This window comes from Trichomycterus rosablanca, chromosome 13 (assembly GCF_030014385.1).
Source record: "Trichomycterus rosablanca isolate fTriRos1 chromosome 13, fTriRos1.hap1, whole genome shotgun sequence".
NCBI lineage: Eukaryota > Metazoa > Chordata > Actinopteri > Siluriformes > Trichomycteridae > Trichomycterus > Trichomycterus rosablanca.
The window spans coordinates 13,499,689-13,519,605 of NC_086000.1; the positions used below are offsets into that span (position 1 = coordinate 13,499,689).

At 38.3% G+C, this 19,917-nt stretch overlaps 1 protein-coding gene across 5 annotated transcripts in view; it reads left to right on the forward strand.

Moving 5' to 3' along the window:
• The window catches only part of qkia (QKI, KH domain containing, RNA binding a), an 83,691-nt gene that overhangs the window by 31,953 nt on the left and 31,821 nt on the right, over positions 1-19,917 (forward strand). For 4 of the 5 annotated variants that reach the window (XM_063006717.1, XM_063006720.1, XM_063006718.1 and 1 more), the window contains exon 3: positions 17,014-17,130. The exons of the other annotated variant lie outside the window; for it this stretch is intronic. In XM_063006717.1, coding sequence (XP_062862787.1) covers positions 17,014-17,130 — 117 coding nt within the window. The remainder of the gene's footprint in view (positions 1-17,013; positions 17,131-19,917) is intronic. 5 annotated transcript variants of the gene reach the window in all.

A 19,917-nucleotide genomic window follows, 5' to 3' on the forward strand; every position in this document is an offset into this window, starting at 1 on the left:
AAATGAAAGTCAGTGTCTAGTGAGTAGGCAAAATTTATCTGAATTTAAAAGGGAAAACCAGGCATTGTCTGTGTCTCAATGCTATTGAGACCTATAACAACATGTCCACATGGCCAAGGGTCAGCATACTAACTACACTGTTTGAAGAGTATCATGACCTTAGCTACCCTGTAGGTTTTAAGGTACCAGTGCTTTGCCATGTGCTCATGTAAAATTCAGATTTTACTACAAGTCTCCCTACTGTTGTTGGGTGAACTTTACACTAGTTGTGTCAGTGCTGCTTTTCATTCACATATTGTTAGTTTGAACCAATAACATTAAATTAATAATGGTTTAATTATTCAATTCTGTATATGTGACTTTACCCATAATTAATCATTCTAATAGCCTTTGATTTTGGTAAGGCCCATCAGACCTTATATCCGATTCTAAAAACAATGGGTGCCAGTGCTTTGCAGAGTATCACAAAATCACTTATTCAGAGATTCCTCTTTGTTGCATCAAAAATATGTTTGGTTTGGTATTCCTCTTTTGAACATGTTGAATTAGTGTTTGAATTAAATTAATGTTTTAATAAATTAGTTTTTGAACAGCTCACTAAATTGACAGCCCCTCACTTGTGGAATTTCTCACCTATCTGATTTTCTTTACACCCTCACGATACGTACTTGAGTTTATGGGCAGAGAGGATTTCAGGCGCCAGGCAGGGCCGAGCATTAACCAGATCTGTTGCGGTTTTTGCCATTTGCACTTGGGCGCTGCACCTCACTGTGTGTTGTTAATAGGAGAGGTTTAAATTGCATTTGCTACTGAATCACCTTTTCACACACAGGCATTGCCTTCAGCTCTGTTTCATGTCACGTTGGAGTTAAGGGCCTTCAGCTTTTTGGAGTGCAAGTGTTTTGAATTTGGATTGCAGGTCTGACGCTCATGAACACACTTCACAACACTTTTTGGTAACATTAAAGATGTATAAACAGTTTGGTCCTGTTAAAAATGAAACCTGTCCCAGAAACTGAAAGCTTCTAATTAAAGTCGCTTTTTTTTTTTTTTTTACACCTTCATGTGAACTGGTGTGTATGTTGGATTATTTAACACACTAACACACTTTATTTTTTTATCTGACATGGATGTGTGTGATTCTGTATCTGCATTATAATTCTAGTGAACCTTGTCAATTGTAACCTGTTCATTGTTATTGTACTCAAGGTGTTATTGTATGAAAAGCCATTTTGGTTAGGGTTTTTCAAAGTTCCTACAAATGCCAAACTCCAACAATGCATAGAAAAAGTAGTACTGTAGCTACTTGTTTAGTAAGAATATAAATAAGTAATAATAAGCAAAAAAAAAAATCCTGGCAATGCCAAGCAGCCACTGTTGGTCCCTTGATCAAAATTTTTAACCCTCTCGGCTACTGGTGCGCCGTATAATGGCTGCCCCCTGGAGAATTTGTCAAGTTTTTAATGACTTGTCAGACACATTGTGTTTAGGATATTACATCTGGTCTTGTGTGACTACCTTATAACTAACAGTTTCAGAGCATTTATTGCAGGTACTGTTACAGAGGCTGTTCAGTATATTCCACAAACAAGAAGGAGCTAACGCAAGCATATGTGCTTTCTATAAAATGCCATCTCAGCTTTACATAGGCCCCTTCATCAACCAGAAATGCACCAGTGCATGCACACCCACACACACGAAATATGGAAAATACAGTAGCGACAGTAAAAGCTACCTACAGAAACAAACAAAAAAAATTGTTGCACCTTTATTCAGACACCACACAGGACTAAAACCTGTCTGTATGCAGACACATTTTTAATGATGTAGCTCTTGCCTTCTTCTTGCCACCATCATTAGAAAGTTGTGTACAAAAACACAAAGCAGTAGTGCGCCCACTGGCTTTATTTGAGGTTTTGATTTTCTTTTTAAAATTCTGGGTTTTTTCTTAAAGTAATCTGACAGCTGCAGGCTTACTAAAACATCTGATATGGTCAAATGTTAGCGAGATATTTATGAGAAATATAGAAAGAAACCACTTTCAGTTCTGCTTGCATGGTCTTTAATTTGCAGCTTATTACTGGGGCTTTTGAAGCGAAATGACTCCAATTGAGCGTCTCAAACAAGTTCCTGCTTCCTCTGAATGCTCCCTGATTTATCAAAAGCCCTACACACTGTCTTAAGCTTTTTAAATTTCTGTCAGAAACTCTGTATTGTTTGTGCAGATGTTAATTTATATTTTTTAAAGGCTCCCCCCTCCAGCCCCCACATTTCCTACTGGAAGTGTACTCAAAATGTTCATTTTCATCTTTTGATGGTAATGGGAAGTGTGCACCTGGAGCAACAGCAATTGTGTAATTTGTTAATGATCAGGAACTTGAGCTTAGATTTAAACCTTGAACCGAATGGCACCATTGGTAATGCATAATGTTTAATACACGGTGCTCCTGTATGGGTTTGTATGAGAAGGCTCCTTCACTTTGCTGGCACTGCTTTTCTTTTGGAATTATCATCTCCTCTTGGGGAATGTGGGTCAGTGTCTCATCTGAGCTCTTAGGTTGAGTAAAACATGGTGCGAACCAGTGGGGGGGCTTATGGACGCCTATTTATCCTCTTCCAAAACATGCTGAACCTGACAGTTGATGCAAAAAAGCACAACTTTCAAAGAGTCAGCACTTTTTTGTGTAGGTTATCGACCACCTTATTCATCATTAATCGTCATCAGCCCTGAGAAATTGATTTGGGTGACCCCCTGCTGTGAGTGATGTACATAAACTGTGTTACCTAGAGGAAGTAGTTGTGCTCCTGCGGTCACCTCTGCTCAGTAGCAGTAAATTTCCTGTTCATTCAAAGAGAATTGCTGTTTAGTGCCTTAGATACAGGTGGAGTTGCGTAAATGCTTCCTCAGCTGTAGTGTCTGTTCTCACCTCACCTATTCCATTTTTACTTCTTCTGTTTCTCATTACTGTTTATTATCTGGCCCATCTGTTCTGTGTGTTTGTGTGTTGTATGTACTCATTATTATTTACTTTTTTTTTTTACCCTCCCCCAAGCTCATAGTTCTGCTCATAAGTTTACATACACTGACAGATTTTGTACGATGTGGATTTAAATTAAACATGATTGATCAGGCATTTTTTTTATATTAATTGGATTCAAATTAAACACATCACAGAACATTAAACAGATCATAGCAATAGAAAAGCACTGAGATTGTCCCTGTTCAAAAGTTGTTACTGTGTATTTCTGCCTGTAGCATCAACGACAGAGTAGAGTATTCTTTTGTGATATTGTGGATGGCAAAATTTTTTTAGGCAAAAATCCTCCAGGTCACATTAATACTTGGGTTGTCTGATATAAACTGCACATTTAAGATCTCCCTAAAGTGGCTCAATGATCAGGATTGTGATGGCCACTTCAGTACCTTTTAGGTTTTTCTCTGGTGTAGCCACTGCAGTGTTGACTTTGCCCTGCGTTATTAATCATGTCATGTTAAAAAGTCCAAGTGCATCCCATGGGCAGCTTTCAAATTTCCCCCCAATTCTTTCCAATAACATGCTGCATTTTTTGTACCATCAAGTGGCTAAAATCTGTGCCTGCTGTAGCTCACACACCCCCAAAACATCAGCGATTCACCTCCATGCTTCACAGTAAGGATAATGGGCCTTCTGTCATAGGACATGTTGGCTGATCATTGTTTGAAGTTGTTTAAATGTGAGCTGACTGTACACTGAACCAGTAGTCAAATAACACGACAGCTTTTTAATTAAGCTATTTGTTTGCCTGTGTTATGTCAAGTCATGTCACTATTTCTGCATAGCCATAGTTAACAAGCTAACCAGACAACCTTGCATAGTTAAAATGTGTTCATTTTTGAAATGCTCATTTAAATGGTTAAGAGAGCACAACTGCTAAACCTGTGTTGTGTAAAATATGAGAACACGCAAGTTAGAGTTAGCATGTACTATATTTTGAATCTACTAAAGGAAATTAATACAGCTTTTTGCTTGTCCTTGGATAATCTGTCCTAAATTAGCTTAGCTTGCTAACAGCCCCATGTAACCAATAGGTCAGCAGGTTCCACACAAAATATATTACAGTATTTACAAGTTTAGGACTAATGTAAATTTTAGTTGGTTATTACTGTTGGTTATTACTGTCACTTTATTGCTAGAGATCAAGCCAGTATATATACAGTGTATCACAAAAGTGAGTACACCCCTCACATTTCTGCAGTTATTTAAGTATATCTTTTCATGGGACAACACTGACAAAATGACACTTTGACACAATGAAAAGTAGTCTGTGTGCAGCTTATATAACAGTGTAAATTTATTCTTCCCTCAAAATAACTCAATATACAGCCATTAATGTCTAAACCACCGGCAACAAAAGTGAGTACACCCCTAAGAGACTACACCCCTAAATGTCCAAATTGAGCACTGCTTGTCATTTTCCCTCCAAAATGTCATGTGATTTGTTAGTGTTACTAGGTCTCAGGTGTGCATAGGGAGCAGGTGTGTTTAATTTAGTAGTACAGCTCTCACACTCTCTCATACTGGTCACTGAAAGTTCCAACATGGCACCTCATGGCAAAGAACTCTCTGAGGATCTTAAAAGACGAATTGTTGCGCTACATGAAGATGGCCATGGCTACAAGAAGATTGCCAACACCCTGAAACTGAGCTGCAGCACAGTGGCCAAGATCATCCAGCGTTTTAAAAGAGCAGGGTCCACTCAGAGCAGACCTCGCGTTGGACGTCCAAAGAAGCTGAGTGCACGTGCTCAGCGTCACATCCAACTGCTGTCTTTGAAAGATAGGCGCAGGAGTGCTGTCAGCATTGCTGCAGAGATTGAAAAGGTGGGGGGTCAGCCTGTCAGTGCTCAGACCATACGCCGCACACTACATCAAATTGGTCTGCATGGCTGTCACCCCATAAGGAAGCCTCTTCTGAAGTCTCTACACAAGAAAGCCCGCAAACAGTTTGCTGAAGACATGTCAACAAAGGACATGGATTACTGGAACCATGTCCTATGGTCTGATAAGACCAAGATTAATTTGTTTGGTTCAGATGGTCTGAAGCATGTGTGGCGGCAATCAGGTGAGGAGTACAAAGATAAGTGTGTCATGCCTACAGTCAAGCATGGTGGTGGGAATGCCATGGTCTGGGGCTGCATGAGTGCAGCAGGTGTTGGGGAGTTACATTTCATTGAGGGACACATGAACTCCAATATGTACTGTGAAATACTGAAGCAGAGCATGATCCCCTCCCTCCGGAAACTGGGTCGCAGGGCAGTGTTCCAGCATGATAATGACCCCAAACACACCTCTAAGACGACCACTGCTTTATTGAAGAGGCTGAGGGTAAAGGTGATGGACTGGCCAAGCATGTCTCCAGACCTAAACCCAATAGAACATCTTTGGGGCATCCTCAAGCGGAAGGTGGAGGAGCGCAAAGTCTCGAATATCCGCCAGCTCCGTGATGTCGTCATGGAGGAGTGGAAAAGCATTCCAGTGGCAACCTGTGAAGCTCTGGTAAACTCCATGCCCAGGAGAGTTAAGGCAGTTCTGGGAAATAATGGTGGCCACACAAAATATTGACACTTCAGGAACTTTCACTAAGGGGTGTACTCACTTTTGTTGCCGGTGGTTTAGACATTAATGGCTGTATATTGAGTTATTTTGATATACAAGCTGTTATATAAGCTGCACACAGACTACTTTTCATTGTGTCAAAGTGTCATTTTGTCAGTGTTGTCCCATGAAAAGATATACTTAAATATCTGCAGAAATGTGAGGGGTGTACTCACTTTTGTGATACACTGTATATATATATTTTTTTTTTTGTGATAGTTTGTGATTTAAGTTTTTTTTTTAAGTTCATGGCATGTAAAATCCTGGCATGTTTAAGTGGTGCAGTTTCTTGTATGCAGGACAGAAATAGTGTTAGCATTAGCCACATGATATCCTAGCATAATGAATTTACTGATTATGAGTAATGGTAATGAATTCTGAGACATTGACAAAATACAAAGGAAAAAGTCTACAAACAGCGAGAGGAGACTGGTTGAGTGGGGAGAGATTGATGGATTGATATTTTGAGCGGTGGGAAAAGAGGAGGACTTGATAAAGCTACAGCAGTCTCTCTTTCTCAGTCTCACACACCTGACTGTCCCTGTTCAGAGAAAGTAATTATTTTCTCTCCCACAGGATGCATGTCATAACCCATCAGATTGGATTTTCTGATTTCTCTCTCTTTTACTCTCTCTCTCTCTCTCTCTCTCTCTCTCTCTCTCTCTCTCTCTCTCTCTCTCACACGAGCAGAGTGGCAGAGAGAACAGATTGAGTCTTGATTGTAACATTGAAAAGATGAGAGATTTTTAGAGATGGAGAAAGCTCTTTCTAAATGAAAACATTAAACAGACATACTTTACCAACCACTTTATTACGTTTACCATGTATGTGTCTTATAAAATACACAGTAAATGAATGTACTGTATGTACGAGCTACACATTACACTTAGATGCAATGTGTGGGCATTCAGTTACTGTCTGTAGTCCATCTGTTGCTCTGTCAACCATCTCTGTGCCATTAATTAAGAGACCCCACAGGATCATATTGACTAAATAATACTGTAGTAGAGATGTCCATGATTACCTGAAAACCTTCATAGAAGTTGTTGTTTAATCCTGTCAGAAATTCATTTAACAGCTGATGCTTGATTTTAACAGAGAGCTTAGAGCATTTAGTGGTTTCGTTTTCTTTCAGAAAACGTTTGCTGCTGTATTAATCCGAGCAGGAAAGCTTTTTATATTATTTAAATCCTGAATGACTGACCTATTACACATTAAAATCCTAAATGGAAGCTGTTTTGTGTCAGAATTGAGGCTGACTACATGGGGATCGCTGGTTGCTGGGAGTTAAATTCTCCCCTTCTTACACACAACACGTCTTTTTCTGCGTTCTACAGTAAGCGCTCTATGTTGTTGAATCAAATTTGCTTTTAGGTTTTAAAGTAAGCCACTATAAGTGATGTGGTCAGACTGATCTGTGTTGATTTATAAAGCTTATATACATTTTGATGCCTTTTAAAACTGTAGTTGTGTACTTAACTGAGTTTTATTAAGCTATTGGAACATTATTTGTATTTGAATGTGTGCTTCTTTATGCATCCTTTCCAAAGGCCCCAGCTGGATGGGCTTCATCTCTGCCTTGTAATTGCTGCTTGTTGCAGTGCAGTCTTGGCAGAGGTTGTGTTAATGATTTATGATAATTAAGTTTTCATCTGGAGGATCCATGCATGGGAGAAGCATTGGATTAGTTTCGCCATGCCTTTGCATAGCTTTTCAAATGCAGCCTTTGACCCGTCACCTTGCTGCATTTGCAGAATTTGATTCCGATTGTCTTTTTTAATGGAGCTGAATTATGGTGCGAGGGCAAAAATGAGTGCATTGGTAATTCCCATGCTCAGTCTGTCATTGAGGACCGCTTTACTTTTTAATAACTGAATTTAAATTAAGATTTTCCTGATTCTTGCCTTCAAGTCCTCTGCGTCTGGCTATGTGTATGTGTCTTTATTTTGTGTTTTCTATTTTAAGGTATTTAGGTACAAATTAGAGTCAGACCACTACATTATCTGACACACATTTATTAGTAATTAGCTTGACCACTCAGTAGTGTCATCTATTCACCCGCTTCATCTTTATTATTGTGTTTTCCCTCCCTGAGGTGTTAATGTATAACTCCATTAATGGGATATGAAGAAAGGAGAATTCAAAGCTAGCATGGACAGAAGAGAGATAGGATAGGGTCTGTCTGAAAACCTAGTGAGCTATCTACATAGACAGTATTTTACGTTTTCCCTGTCTGAATTTTTAGATTCCTGAAAATGCTGCCTACTAAGATGCCTTAATTCAAAGCTATACACTGACTGAAAGACGAGGGAGCATTCAATGCTTCCTTAGCGGTGAAGGCAATCCCAGCATTCAGCGTGCGGTACAACTTTTCTCACAAACAAATAACAATATGAATAATATGGTGGAACAATGCAGAGCAATGAACTGATTTCCTTTCAAATGTAAATACATTTTCATAGATTTTTAATTTGTATAAAGATGCACAGGTGTCATTCATTTACAAATTTAGGCTTGTCGGTGACAATTTAACTGTTTTCGGGACACGAAGGGAGATGTTAGCTTGCGTGCTAGCTGGTTGTGTTGCTTCAACCCATTGGTTGGAATGGCCTGAGGCTAACAGTGTAAGCTTAGTAAGCGAAACCGCCATGACATCATCGCTGTTTAGGTGGTGTGTCCAAATAATCTGCCTTATAAGTCGATGTCTTAGAATCCTCTCTACTTAGGCAGCTACCTAGATAATCAGTAGGCAACAAGGCAGCTCACTAGGTTTTCCGACAGACACATATAGTGCAGGGCCATAATGGAGAGAAATGATTTTGAGGAGAAAATATTTATAAGACAAAGTTTATTCTGGAGGTTTATAAATGGACTTTTAGACAAGCTTCCTCTGTAGAGGAAAGTCTTCTGTTAAGGTTAAAAAAGCTTCATAAACTAAGTCGTCTGCTCATACACGTTTGTGCCCATGTTCTTTTTTTTTCCTTTTTTTCCCTCTTTTCTGCAACCCTGTCATGCTAGGTTTATTTTCCTTTCTGATTAGCCTAAGCTTAAAAAGTGCCATAAACAAAAAAACATTTAGTGTGACTTAAGTCCCTCTCAGTCTGAAGTGTTTGCATTTCTTTGGCTGTTGCTGTGTGCTTAATGTTTTTTTTTTTTTTTAAGTAAGCATGTGAGTGTCCCTGTGCAACCCGTTACCTAATGCTAAACGAGGATTGGGATTTACGGATCAAAATAATTCCACCTCTTTAAAGTGTAAAGAATACATTAAAATACCTTCATCTTTTAAAAATAAATAAATAAACACATTTAAAGAGGTGCTTGGTCTGCACAGTAGTCTTTTACTATAGTTGAACTCCACTGAGATCTGAGTTTAAATCTCAGTGGTGCAATTGGACAGCTGGGAGTATACAAAGACATGATTGGCTATATCCAATCCAGTCTGTGTAGCTATTATGGCTATCATATTCAGCATAAATTTTTTCAGCAATATGTGCTGCAGTAGCTCGTCTTTAGGATTTGACCAGATGGGCTAACTTTTGCTCCCAACACATATCAATGAGCCTTGTGTGCTGGTACCTGTTGCTGGTTCACTGTTTGTTGTACCATTGCATTCAAGGGAACACCCCACAAGGCCTGCCATTGTGGAGATGCACTGACCCAGTCTTCTAGCCCACACAATTTTATCCATCCTTATTATTGCACTGCTGGTGACCGTAAAGATAGTGTTTCCCCACAACCTTCAGTTTTCTGTTTGACTCCTTCATTTATTCTTTTACTGGTTTTGATAATGATCCATCCATCTTGTTCCTCTCTCTCCTTCGATTTTTTTTTAAGCATAATTGCCCTCCTTCCCCCCCAATGTAAATGAAGACTTTTCTCTTTGAATTAAAATCAAAGTGAGACTTCCTGACAGAGCATGTGACTGGGGTCATGTAAACTTGCAGTAGTAAACATTCTCTACATTTTGTGCACGTGAATGTAGAAAAAAAATCTCTTGATTGTACAAAGTTTGTTATTCAGACACATGGTTTTAATTTGAATCACAACCTGCAGTATGGAAGTGGGGATACATGTCAGATTAAATTTATTATGCAAATAAACTAGGGATGTCAGTGATTAACCTAAAATTTACAATGAATTCATTGTTCGACTAATGCTGTGGGTTAAAAATGTCATTGTAAAAGATTTCCAACAATTTCCGCTTGATCCCAGTTGCGAGTGCAGCTACAGTCTGTACAGAGTAAGTGTGTCAATTTGAAACACTTCCAGTGTGCAGCTGCAAGCTCCGTTTACAAGCTGCATTCAGAAATAGGAAATCCAAACAGGAAAACTTTTTATGCAATAATGCACTGCAAGTCAAAAAAGGGACTTCTGGACCTTTGCCATGTAACTTTGGCAAATATTGAGAATATTGACTACATCTACATGCTTTAGTTTATAGTAAGCACACACCGATCTGATTCTGAATACATACTGTTTATTAAAAAAACAGTTTGATGTAACAGATTCAAATGACTAAACCATTTAGACGTAAACATGGTCTTTTACAGGACTGAACAATTTTTGTGTAGTAGTAGTTATTTGGAGGTGGACAATGATAGAGAGAAGATGTTTTGTTGGTCGTTGATCTCCGGGGTTTGACTGTGGGCCTTCAGTGTACTGCTCCCGTTCTGCTCTGCTTTAGCCTTGTGTTGTTTTACATCCCTGTGGTCTTACTCTGAGGCTGCCCTTTCATACACTGTGCATTCATTGGAGAAATGCACACACTCACACACACCCACACATCCACACATCCACACCAACACACCAACTCACTATTGCTTTATAATACTGCCGCAAGAAACAAGTGGGTGTGTGTTCAGCTGAAACAATGAATATAACTGCATTCATTTGGATTCCTGTATTTAGAAGAGGCATGGGTGAAATGAACTGGACAGTGGAGGACAGATTTTTTACAGTGTCTCCATGCTTTAAAAGTGGCCACATTAATGTCCCAACCTGCACCTGTATGTAAGCACAATGAAAATAGATTTAGCCTACCTTACTACAGTTGGGATTCGGGGTTCACTATCAGCCAGTCCCTACTTGCCCCTACTTTTAAGACTGTGAGTAACGTCTGTTATTTGGCAAAATCTGGCGGGTGCCAATTTTCCGAATTTCCGGACATCAGACTTTTAAAGTCTGAGTTCTTATTTACCTGCATACACGTTGTCAGCACTCCTTAATTCTGACCTTACTCCTCCCAAACATACCATGGCTTGTAGTACTCCTCACTTTAAACCCTTCTACAGTGTTTCTAAGAACACAACTAAAAAGAGAAAATTAAATAAAAAGTCACAGTTAAACGTTTGTTACCCTCCCCTTTCGCCTTCTTTCTGATGTATCTTGTGTATAATTTGTAACGTCCCCTTCTGGCTGTAATTACTGCCTGGTTCCAGTATTCAAAGTGAGCAATTTCCCTCAGTGCATCAGGCTCCTGCTCTCTGTCATGTCCAATCAACATCAACAAATGCACAAACACATCATTTGCATCATAGCGTCGATGAAGCTGTGGCAGCATGCCATCAGGGGAGAAACGTGGAGATATTTAAACCTTTTTTTTAAATTTAATCATCCTGACTCATGCTAACTTATTAGGTTTAGGGCTTCAGTGCTGCTTTCTAATTGAGCATGTGCATGCATGTTTGTTTTGTTTTAATTGAATCTTAAATAAATCTGGCTCCTATATGTGATCACTCTAGCATCCGGAGCTGACCTTCATAGTGACACAACAATAAAGCTAGCAAGAGCTGATGAGTTTGATAACAGGGCATTTGAAGAGGAGAAAGGAATGACAACCCACACAATCACAAACCAATCTCTGGTGTTTGTAAGCCAGTTTGGAAAGTGTGTGTGTGTGTGGGGGGGGGGGGGGGGGGGGGGTTGTTCACTCCTTCTCCAAGCCACAAGAGGCAGTGTCTGGCTGAATGTGTCTCGGGTTATGCATATGCTAGCATTTGCAGCAGTGTGTCATTAGTGTATTATCTGAGCTGCCATTCAGGTGCTTAACTAGTCAATGTCAACGATTAAACAGTCATTCAACAATGACAAAAAAGTCACATCTTTAAAGCTTCTGATCTCTATGTAGTAAGAATGCCCACGCGCTCGCTCCGTGAACTGTCACATGTAGGGTTTTTATTTTTTTTATGTATTTATTAGGGCTGTCAAACGATAAAAAATTTGGATATCAGAATACGTTTTTATTAGGGCTGTCGAAGTTAACGCGATAATAATAACGCGTTCCAGTGTTGCCAGATTGGGCGGTTATCTGCCAAATTGGGTGGATTTTGTTGGAAAACAATTTAATAGCATTTAAATAACGCTTCTGTTTAAAAGAAAATATTCAGTTTTAAGAAGCACCAGCATTGTAGAAGGCTATTAAAAGTAAAGTCAATTTTCAGTGCTGATTTGGCTTAATAGTGTTGGTCAGTCTGTATCATATTCTTGAAATGATAAAGTATTGCAAAGGAATATCTTTGAAATTCTTCCTCATAATGTTAAGGTTGCTATATTTTGGTTTTTCACTTGTCAGGGAAAATTAAGAGAGAAAAAAGCTTATTATTATCATGCGTGTGATATATCATTTACGTGATCTGCGTATCACGTTACCACTGTGTGTAGTACGTCACTGAGCTGATATTTGTATCAGGTGACCAGCGGGTAACGGCATGTTATGTTTAAGTGTGATGCTCCAAGTTGTGGATTAAGCAATAAAGACAACTTGTTCTCCACATAACTAGTGTCATTTTATTTCGTGGTTAAGTACAAAACATAACAATGTGGGTCTTCGTGATGTAATTCTACATGGCACTCACTGCCTGTATAGGTAAATTTTTTCCTGTATAGAATTTGCGTTAACGGCACTATTTTTTTTAATCGCGTTAAATTGAGATTGCGTTAATGCGTTATTATTGCGTTAACTTTGACAGCTCTAGTATTTATATGATAAAATATTTAACAACAAAACTGTCACCCCTTAAAATTATATGTGTGGAGTCTGACTTCACACCCCCACCCCCTTTTATTTTTTTCACATCAGAAAAATAATGTGGATATTTTGCATCATGCCCCAGAATAAAAGTAAAACTCTTGATTAGCACTTTTTAATAAACTGTGTGCTACCAACTCTGTTAAAAATCCACATTTATAAAGTGCATTGTTCACTTTAAATGAACACTTCTCATTAGTGGCGTCTTGAAAAGGTTAAGCCTCACACTGGGTCAAAGCTTGAATTTTGATTTTAGCCTTAAGTTGTAAAAACCGTGCTTCAAAGTGGTAAAACTGCACAGTGTGCGAAAAAAAAAAAAAAAAAAATTTAAGTGTGCTTAAAGTTTTGCTGTGTATCATACAGGGGTTGGACAAAATAACTGAAACACCTGTCATTTTAGTGTGGGAGGTTTCATGGCTAAATTGGACCAGTCTGGTGGCCAATCTTCATTAATTGCACATTGCACCAGTAAGAGCAGAGTGTGAAGGTTCAATTAGCAGGGTAAGAGCACAGTTTTGCTCAAAATATTGCAATGCACACAACATTATGGGTGACATACCAGAGTTCAAAAGAGGATAAATTGTTGGTGCACGTCTTGCTGGCGCATCTGTGACCAAGACAGCAAGTCTTTGTGATGTATCAAGAGCCACGGTATCCAGGGTAATGTCAGCATACCACCAAGAAGGACAAACCACATCCAACAGGATTAACTGTGGACGCAAGAGGAAGCTGTCTGAAAGGGATGTTCGGGTGCTAACCCGGATTGTATCCAAAAAACATAAAACCACGGCTGCCCAAATCACGGCAGAATTAAATGTGCACCTCAACTCTCCTGTTTCCACCAGAACTGTCCGTCGGGAGCTCCACAGGGTCAATATACACGGCCGGGCTGCTATAGCCAAACCTTTGGCCACTCGTGCCAATGCCAAACGTCGGTTTCAATGGTGCAAGGAGCGCAAATCTTGGGCTGTGGACAATGTGAAACATGTATTGTTCTCTGATGAGTCCACCTTTACTGTTTTCCCCACATCCGGGAGAGTTACGGTGTGGAGAAGCCCCAAAGAAGCGTACCACCCAGACTGTTGCATGCCCAGAGTGAAGCATGGGGGTGGATCAGTGATGGTTTGGGCTGCCATATCATGGCATTCCCTTGGCCCAATACTTGTGCTAGATGGGCGCGTCACTGCCAAGGACTACCGAACCATTCTGGAGGACCATGTGCATCCAATGGCGGTGCCGTGTATCAGGATGACAATGCACCAATACACACAGCAAGACTGGTGAAAGATTGGTTTGATGAACATGAAAGTGAAGTTGAACATCTCCCATGGCCTGCACAGTCACCAGATCTAAATATTATTGAGCCACTTTGGGGTGTTTTGGAGAAGCGAGTCAGGAAACGTTTTCCTCCACCAGCATCACGTAGTGACCTGGCCACTATCCTGCAAGAAGAATGGCTTAAAATCCCTCTGACCACTGTGCAGGACTTGTATATGTCATTTCCAAGACGAATTGACGCTGTATTGGCCGCAAAAGGAGGCCCTACACCATACTAATAAATTATTGTGGTCTAAAAGCAGGTGTTTCAGTTATTTTGTCCAACCCCTGTATGTATGCAGCATAACTGTTCTACAGTACTGTTTACTAGGGATGTAACGATTCACCACAATACAGTTAATAACCGATTGAAAAATTTCACGATTCAAATCAATTTGGCATGTAAAATTAATCGATTTTCACTTTAAACAGCAGAGGGCACTGGCGCTATACACCTCGCCTTGTTGACGTCACTAGCGCTATACGCCTGGTTGCCAAATTTGTATAGTTTGTACCTACCTCAGAAATAAAAGGCCATTCATTATTTTGATAAATAAGAGATAGGCACAAATACAGTATTTTATTTTATTTTTTAAGAGAAATAATAAAAGGAAACTTTGCCATAATTTGTTTTCAATTTCAGTTAAAAAAAATTGGGAAAAAATCGTATCGTGAACCCAGTATCGTGAATCGCATCGTGGGTAGAGTGTATCGTTACATCCCTACTGTTCACTGTTTATTATCTGTTTTAAAATGACAGACTAAAGATGCAACCTATGTACCACCATATAAATAGCCTCAATGTGCTGAAACAAACAAACAGTGCTCTTTAATAATTACTAAAGCATGTGACTTGGATTTGAAGCTCAGTGACACGATTTATATTATGATGTCACTATAAACTTGTCATTTATGCTAAACTGTGGTACACACTGCATTATTTGAGTTCTGTGACTTCACCGAGATGCACATATACATTGATTTTCTTTTTTTTTTTGTCGTGCCATGCCCAGACATGTCCAATCTATTCGGCTTTGATGTCTGAGCTGTCAAAGCATAAAGTGGTGCTTTTTGTACCTTTAATTCTTGTGACAGCACCAATTGTGTCCTTCTGGGATGTAGAGAATAGAGGAACAGTTAGACAGTGAAATTACAAGCTGCCTGCTTGACACTTACTGTCTGAAAAAAGTGCTGATCTGATTATCTATCAGGTCCAGTGTTAGTCCCCTATCCTACACCAACTGCCCTGTTTATTCTTCTGGTCTTTTTTGATCTGACTTTTGTTTTTCTCTCTTTTCTTCTGTTTCCTCCCTCATTCTTGTTCTCTTTCTTTTTAAATGCTTTATTGCCATGGTAAATAGTACTTGTATTGCCAGTGCTTAAGGCACAGTGTTAAAGCAAATTGTGTAGAACACTAGCACACACTTTCTATCACAGTAATAAAAATGAACAGGGTGCCGATGGATTATTTATTGTTATCTTCAGTCTTTGTGTTTTATGTTGCAGTATTCTGTTCTCATCAGGGAAAACTCTGATATAGTCTGAAAGCTAGTTTGACTATTTGTTTAATTTACTGTGTCTAGTGCCAGAAATGTATATATTTTGATAAATAAGAGATAGGCACAAATACATGTATATGTATATATGTTAATGATTAACCAGTAACAGACATCATAACCGTCATTGCTGGAATGCTGTTGGTTAAAAAGGCCTTTCATTTCCAACGGCTGATACTCGATTTGAATTGAGAGCAGCAGCGCTTGTGTGAGTTGGCTGTTGATTTGTGACTCACTCTGACCCACCCTCAGTGCACATGCGTCACGTTTAAAGACAGTGCTGTCATTCTAATCCTAACAAAGCCGTGTATGCATTTATATTTTTTAAATAATGAATTATGGAACTAAAACATGAATATCACAAATGGAAGTATTTTATTTTTAAACTGCATGTTTATTTTTGCACATGTGGATGTGTGTAACAGATTGTTTTTAAGCAATGATGTATTTTAGATCCTGCTTCAGTTAAAAGGTAAATCTCTGCCCATTATCTTATAACTCTAAAAATGGCAGGAAAGTGTTAATGTACCAACTGCATTTTTCTTTATTGTGATTAGTGTGTTTACTTGGACTCGTAATGAGCTGCTGACTACATAAAATGTACAATAATGATGCTGTACTGGTTCTGCTCACAGTGTACCGTTCTGCATTACTGCCTCATTCACGATGTTACACTTTTTAATGAAGAAAACATAAAGATTTGTTTAAGTGAAGCTCTGCAGTGTTTTATATTTTGATAGAGCGCTCTTTGCTAGTTGGTTATCAGTTACTTTGCTTAGTTACCTTTAACTAATGATGGTTGTCTATTTTCAGTTGTTAAACACCTAGACAGCATTCTGTCATCAGATTCATATTAAATTTAAAGATTTACATTTTGACCAAGCATCTTTACAGTAGGGCTGACGAGTATTAAACGAACATAGTATCTTGGTTTGTAGAAATGTTTAGGGCATATGGTAGTAACAAGGTTCTATTAAAAGTACTTTTTTTTTTATTGACTTAATTTTATTTTATTTACTTAAAGTGCAAAAATCATTGGTGAAATTATTATTATTATTATTGTCTGGAAAACTAATTGTAAATGTTTAATTATGTACTGATTTATGTTTTTTTTCCCCCCCAAATATGTTGTTGCCACATTACAGTGCCTACAATTTATGTAACCAACTCCTTTTTAATACTTTAATCCTTTTTAATAAGTCTGTTTTTTTTTTAAACTGCAGCTCATGCCGTAATGTTGGTTAAGTCATTGTCTTTCCTGCCTTTACAAAGGACAATTTAGGGTCTGTTTTCAACTTAAAAATAGTTGTGGCATAGCTGGGGCTAATTACCAGTGACTTTAATCCATATTGCATTCATTCTTTGTCTTCTAACCAAGAACTGACTTTTTGTGGAGCTGGTACATTCTGTGTGTGTTCTGGACAATTTAAGGATTTTTATTGAATGCTTGTTTTTCTCTTCCTTTTATTTTTTTGCAGTATAACTTTGTGGGTCGGATTCTGGGTCCTCGTGGTCTCACAGCAAAGCAGTTAGAGGCAGAAACTGGCTGTAAGATCATGGTGAGAGGAAAGAGCTCCATGAGGGACAAAAAGAAGGTCAGACATTTAATTATAAGTATGCTTATTAAACAACTAAATGTATAAACATTCAGCATTTTAAATTGTAACAATAAACAAGTATTTATTAGATTTAGGTAATCTATAGTGAATTATTAATATTATACTGATCACGTCATGATGCTGCTAAAATGCTTAATAAAGTTGACAACTGCTAAACTTGAATCTTAAAAGAAAAGTTAAAATAAAGTAAATAGTGCTTGAATTATAAATGTACCTTGGTAACTATCTCCAGAAAACTTGTTAAATCCCCGCCCCCTTTATTTACAACCCCAAATCAGAAAAAGTTGGGAAAAAGTTGTTGAGTGGCGGTGCTTGATGCGGTGCCATCTGACGTATTGAAGATCACAGGCGTTCAGCTTAAGCTTGCGCCCTTGGCCCTTACACACTGATTCCTCCCGATTCCTTGAATCATTTCATAATATTATGCACTGTAGAGGGAGAAATATGCAAATTTCTTCCAATCTTTCTTTGAGGTTCATTGTTTTTAAACATTTCAATAATTTCCCCACACATTTATTGACAAACTGGAGATCCTCTGAACATCTTTGCTCATCAAAGAATCAGCCTTTCCTGCATGCTGCTTTTGTACCAAACCATGATTACAATCACCTGTTGACATCACCTATTTAAAATCTCATCGTTATTTAGTTTTTTCACCTCATTACTAGCCCTAAATTGCCCTTGTCCCAACGTTTTTTTGCAATGTGTTGCAGGCCTGAAATGCAGGAATGGAGGTATATTAACAAATGAAATTACGTTGAGCAGACAAAACATGAAATATCTTGGGTTCAAACTGTCTGCAATCAAATAAAAGTCAAAGTAAATGTAAAGAACACAGCAATTAAATTTTTTTTTTGGCATCAAATACAGCAGAACGCCTAAACGAAATGCAATAAAATTGCATTTTAATTGACCTTTTATGTTCAACCATGGGCAGATTTAATGGAATTGGTAAGAACAAACCTGTTTTGGTTAATAACCAGTTCATGTTTGTTGCATTTACATCTGATCAAATACAGCACAGATTGAGGTCTCAAAACCCTACTGCGATCAAACAAAACAATGTGACACTCTCCTTAACTTACCTCTTTTCCACAATACCACTTGTGGTCCATTGAGAAATTATACATATTTTATGTTTGTCTTACTGCTTTATTTTTCCCATGTCTGTATTTTCCTGTACGTTTAAGGGGTATTTTGTCTCTGCTAATGCCTGTCCAGCTTTAAATACTTGAATAGACTGGTTTCATCTTAATGTCGTGCAGGGGTTAGGCTGCCAGGGTAGACTGGTTATGATGACAGTTTTTCCAGAAATAGGCTGTTTGGTGTGGGAGTTTTTAATAAGTGTCTAGAGTGATCATTTCTACCGCCTTGCTCATCTCCTTCACCCTTCTGCCTTGCTGCACATGTGGAGTCTATTTGAAGTTTTTCTACGCCTCCCCACTAATATACCCTTACACACACACACAGACACACACACACATAGATTGTGGCACAGCTGGGTACTGCACATCATACTCATTGGTGGTGGTTGTGCTACCATTTTAGGTATTTTAAGCCCTGATAAATATGATAAATATTTTAAGCCACTTGGCATCTAGCATGATGCTGGCAAATAATGTTAATTGGTCCCTCTCACTGGTGCCATACCACCACAGTTTGAGTAAATGAGATTTGGGCATGTGTGTGAAAGGCAAATGTGCCAGTATAAGAAATTAAGTGATTTAAGCTTTACATATAGATTTACTGTAAACATACAGTGCCATGAAAAAGGTGGCAACCATTTATCGTGTTTAGAGACATTATTACCTTTTCCACACAGTGCTAGTTTTTCTGTATAGTATTTTCCTGTCAATAAATTGTATATAAAAATTGTATTTTGTTAGACACAACGTTGTGACAATTTTTTTATTACCAGCTTGCTACCAGACACCATGTAGTAAAGCAAGTCTATCATGAATGCATCTTGCTGGGTAATTTAGTAACAGGGTGAGACACTCCAGGCATTTAGATAATAACATTCAATTACTTTTATTACACAAAAATATTTGGCTTATCCTGTTTTAAAATCATTTTTGTATTGCATGGTCTAAGGCTTGATGCATATTATATAAAGATGTATAGAAATGTACGGTGTTTCATTTTATTTATTTTCATTTATGCCATTTAGCAGACACAACAGTGAAAACTTGGCAGTAATAAGGCTTAAACCAGCGACCTTTCACTGACTTACAACTGCTTATCAGGTCAATGCGGTGTTCTAGTTACAGTAATGCTGGAGTTATAGTTTTTATATTAGAACTGTTTATTTGTGTAACTCTACAAATCCATGATTCCTGATAAATAGAGTCCTGTCTGTGTACAAACTTATACATTTAGAGTTTCAGTCTGATTTATTCATTGCTAGACATGTTCATCAGTCATTTAAATATCGTAAAAGCTTAAACTGTTAGTGTTCAATTGCTTCATTATCTAATAAATGACTTATGATGAAAGATTTTTGGTTATAGTTAAAGGGACTTTAGTTGACGTGATTAAGGCAGGAAGCTTTTATTTTGTTGGGCAGAGTTTTATTGTGCATTAGATTATTATATATAATTTAGACTGTAAAATATATTGATAGTATATGCTGTGAACCCTTCCATGTCCTCTCTGTTCCTGAGTAAGAGAGAATGTTTTTAAGAGAGCTTGTGAGAAGCTGTGCCATGGCATCAGTGTCTGTGATGTTGAGGAATAAAATGTTGGTTCTTGTTTGACTCTCGC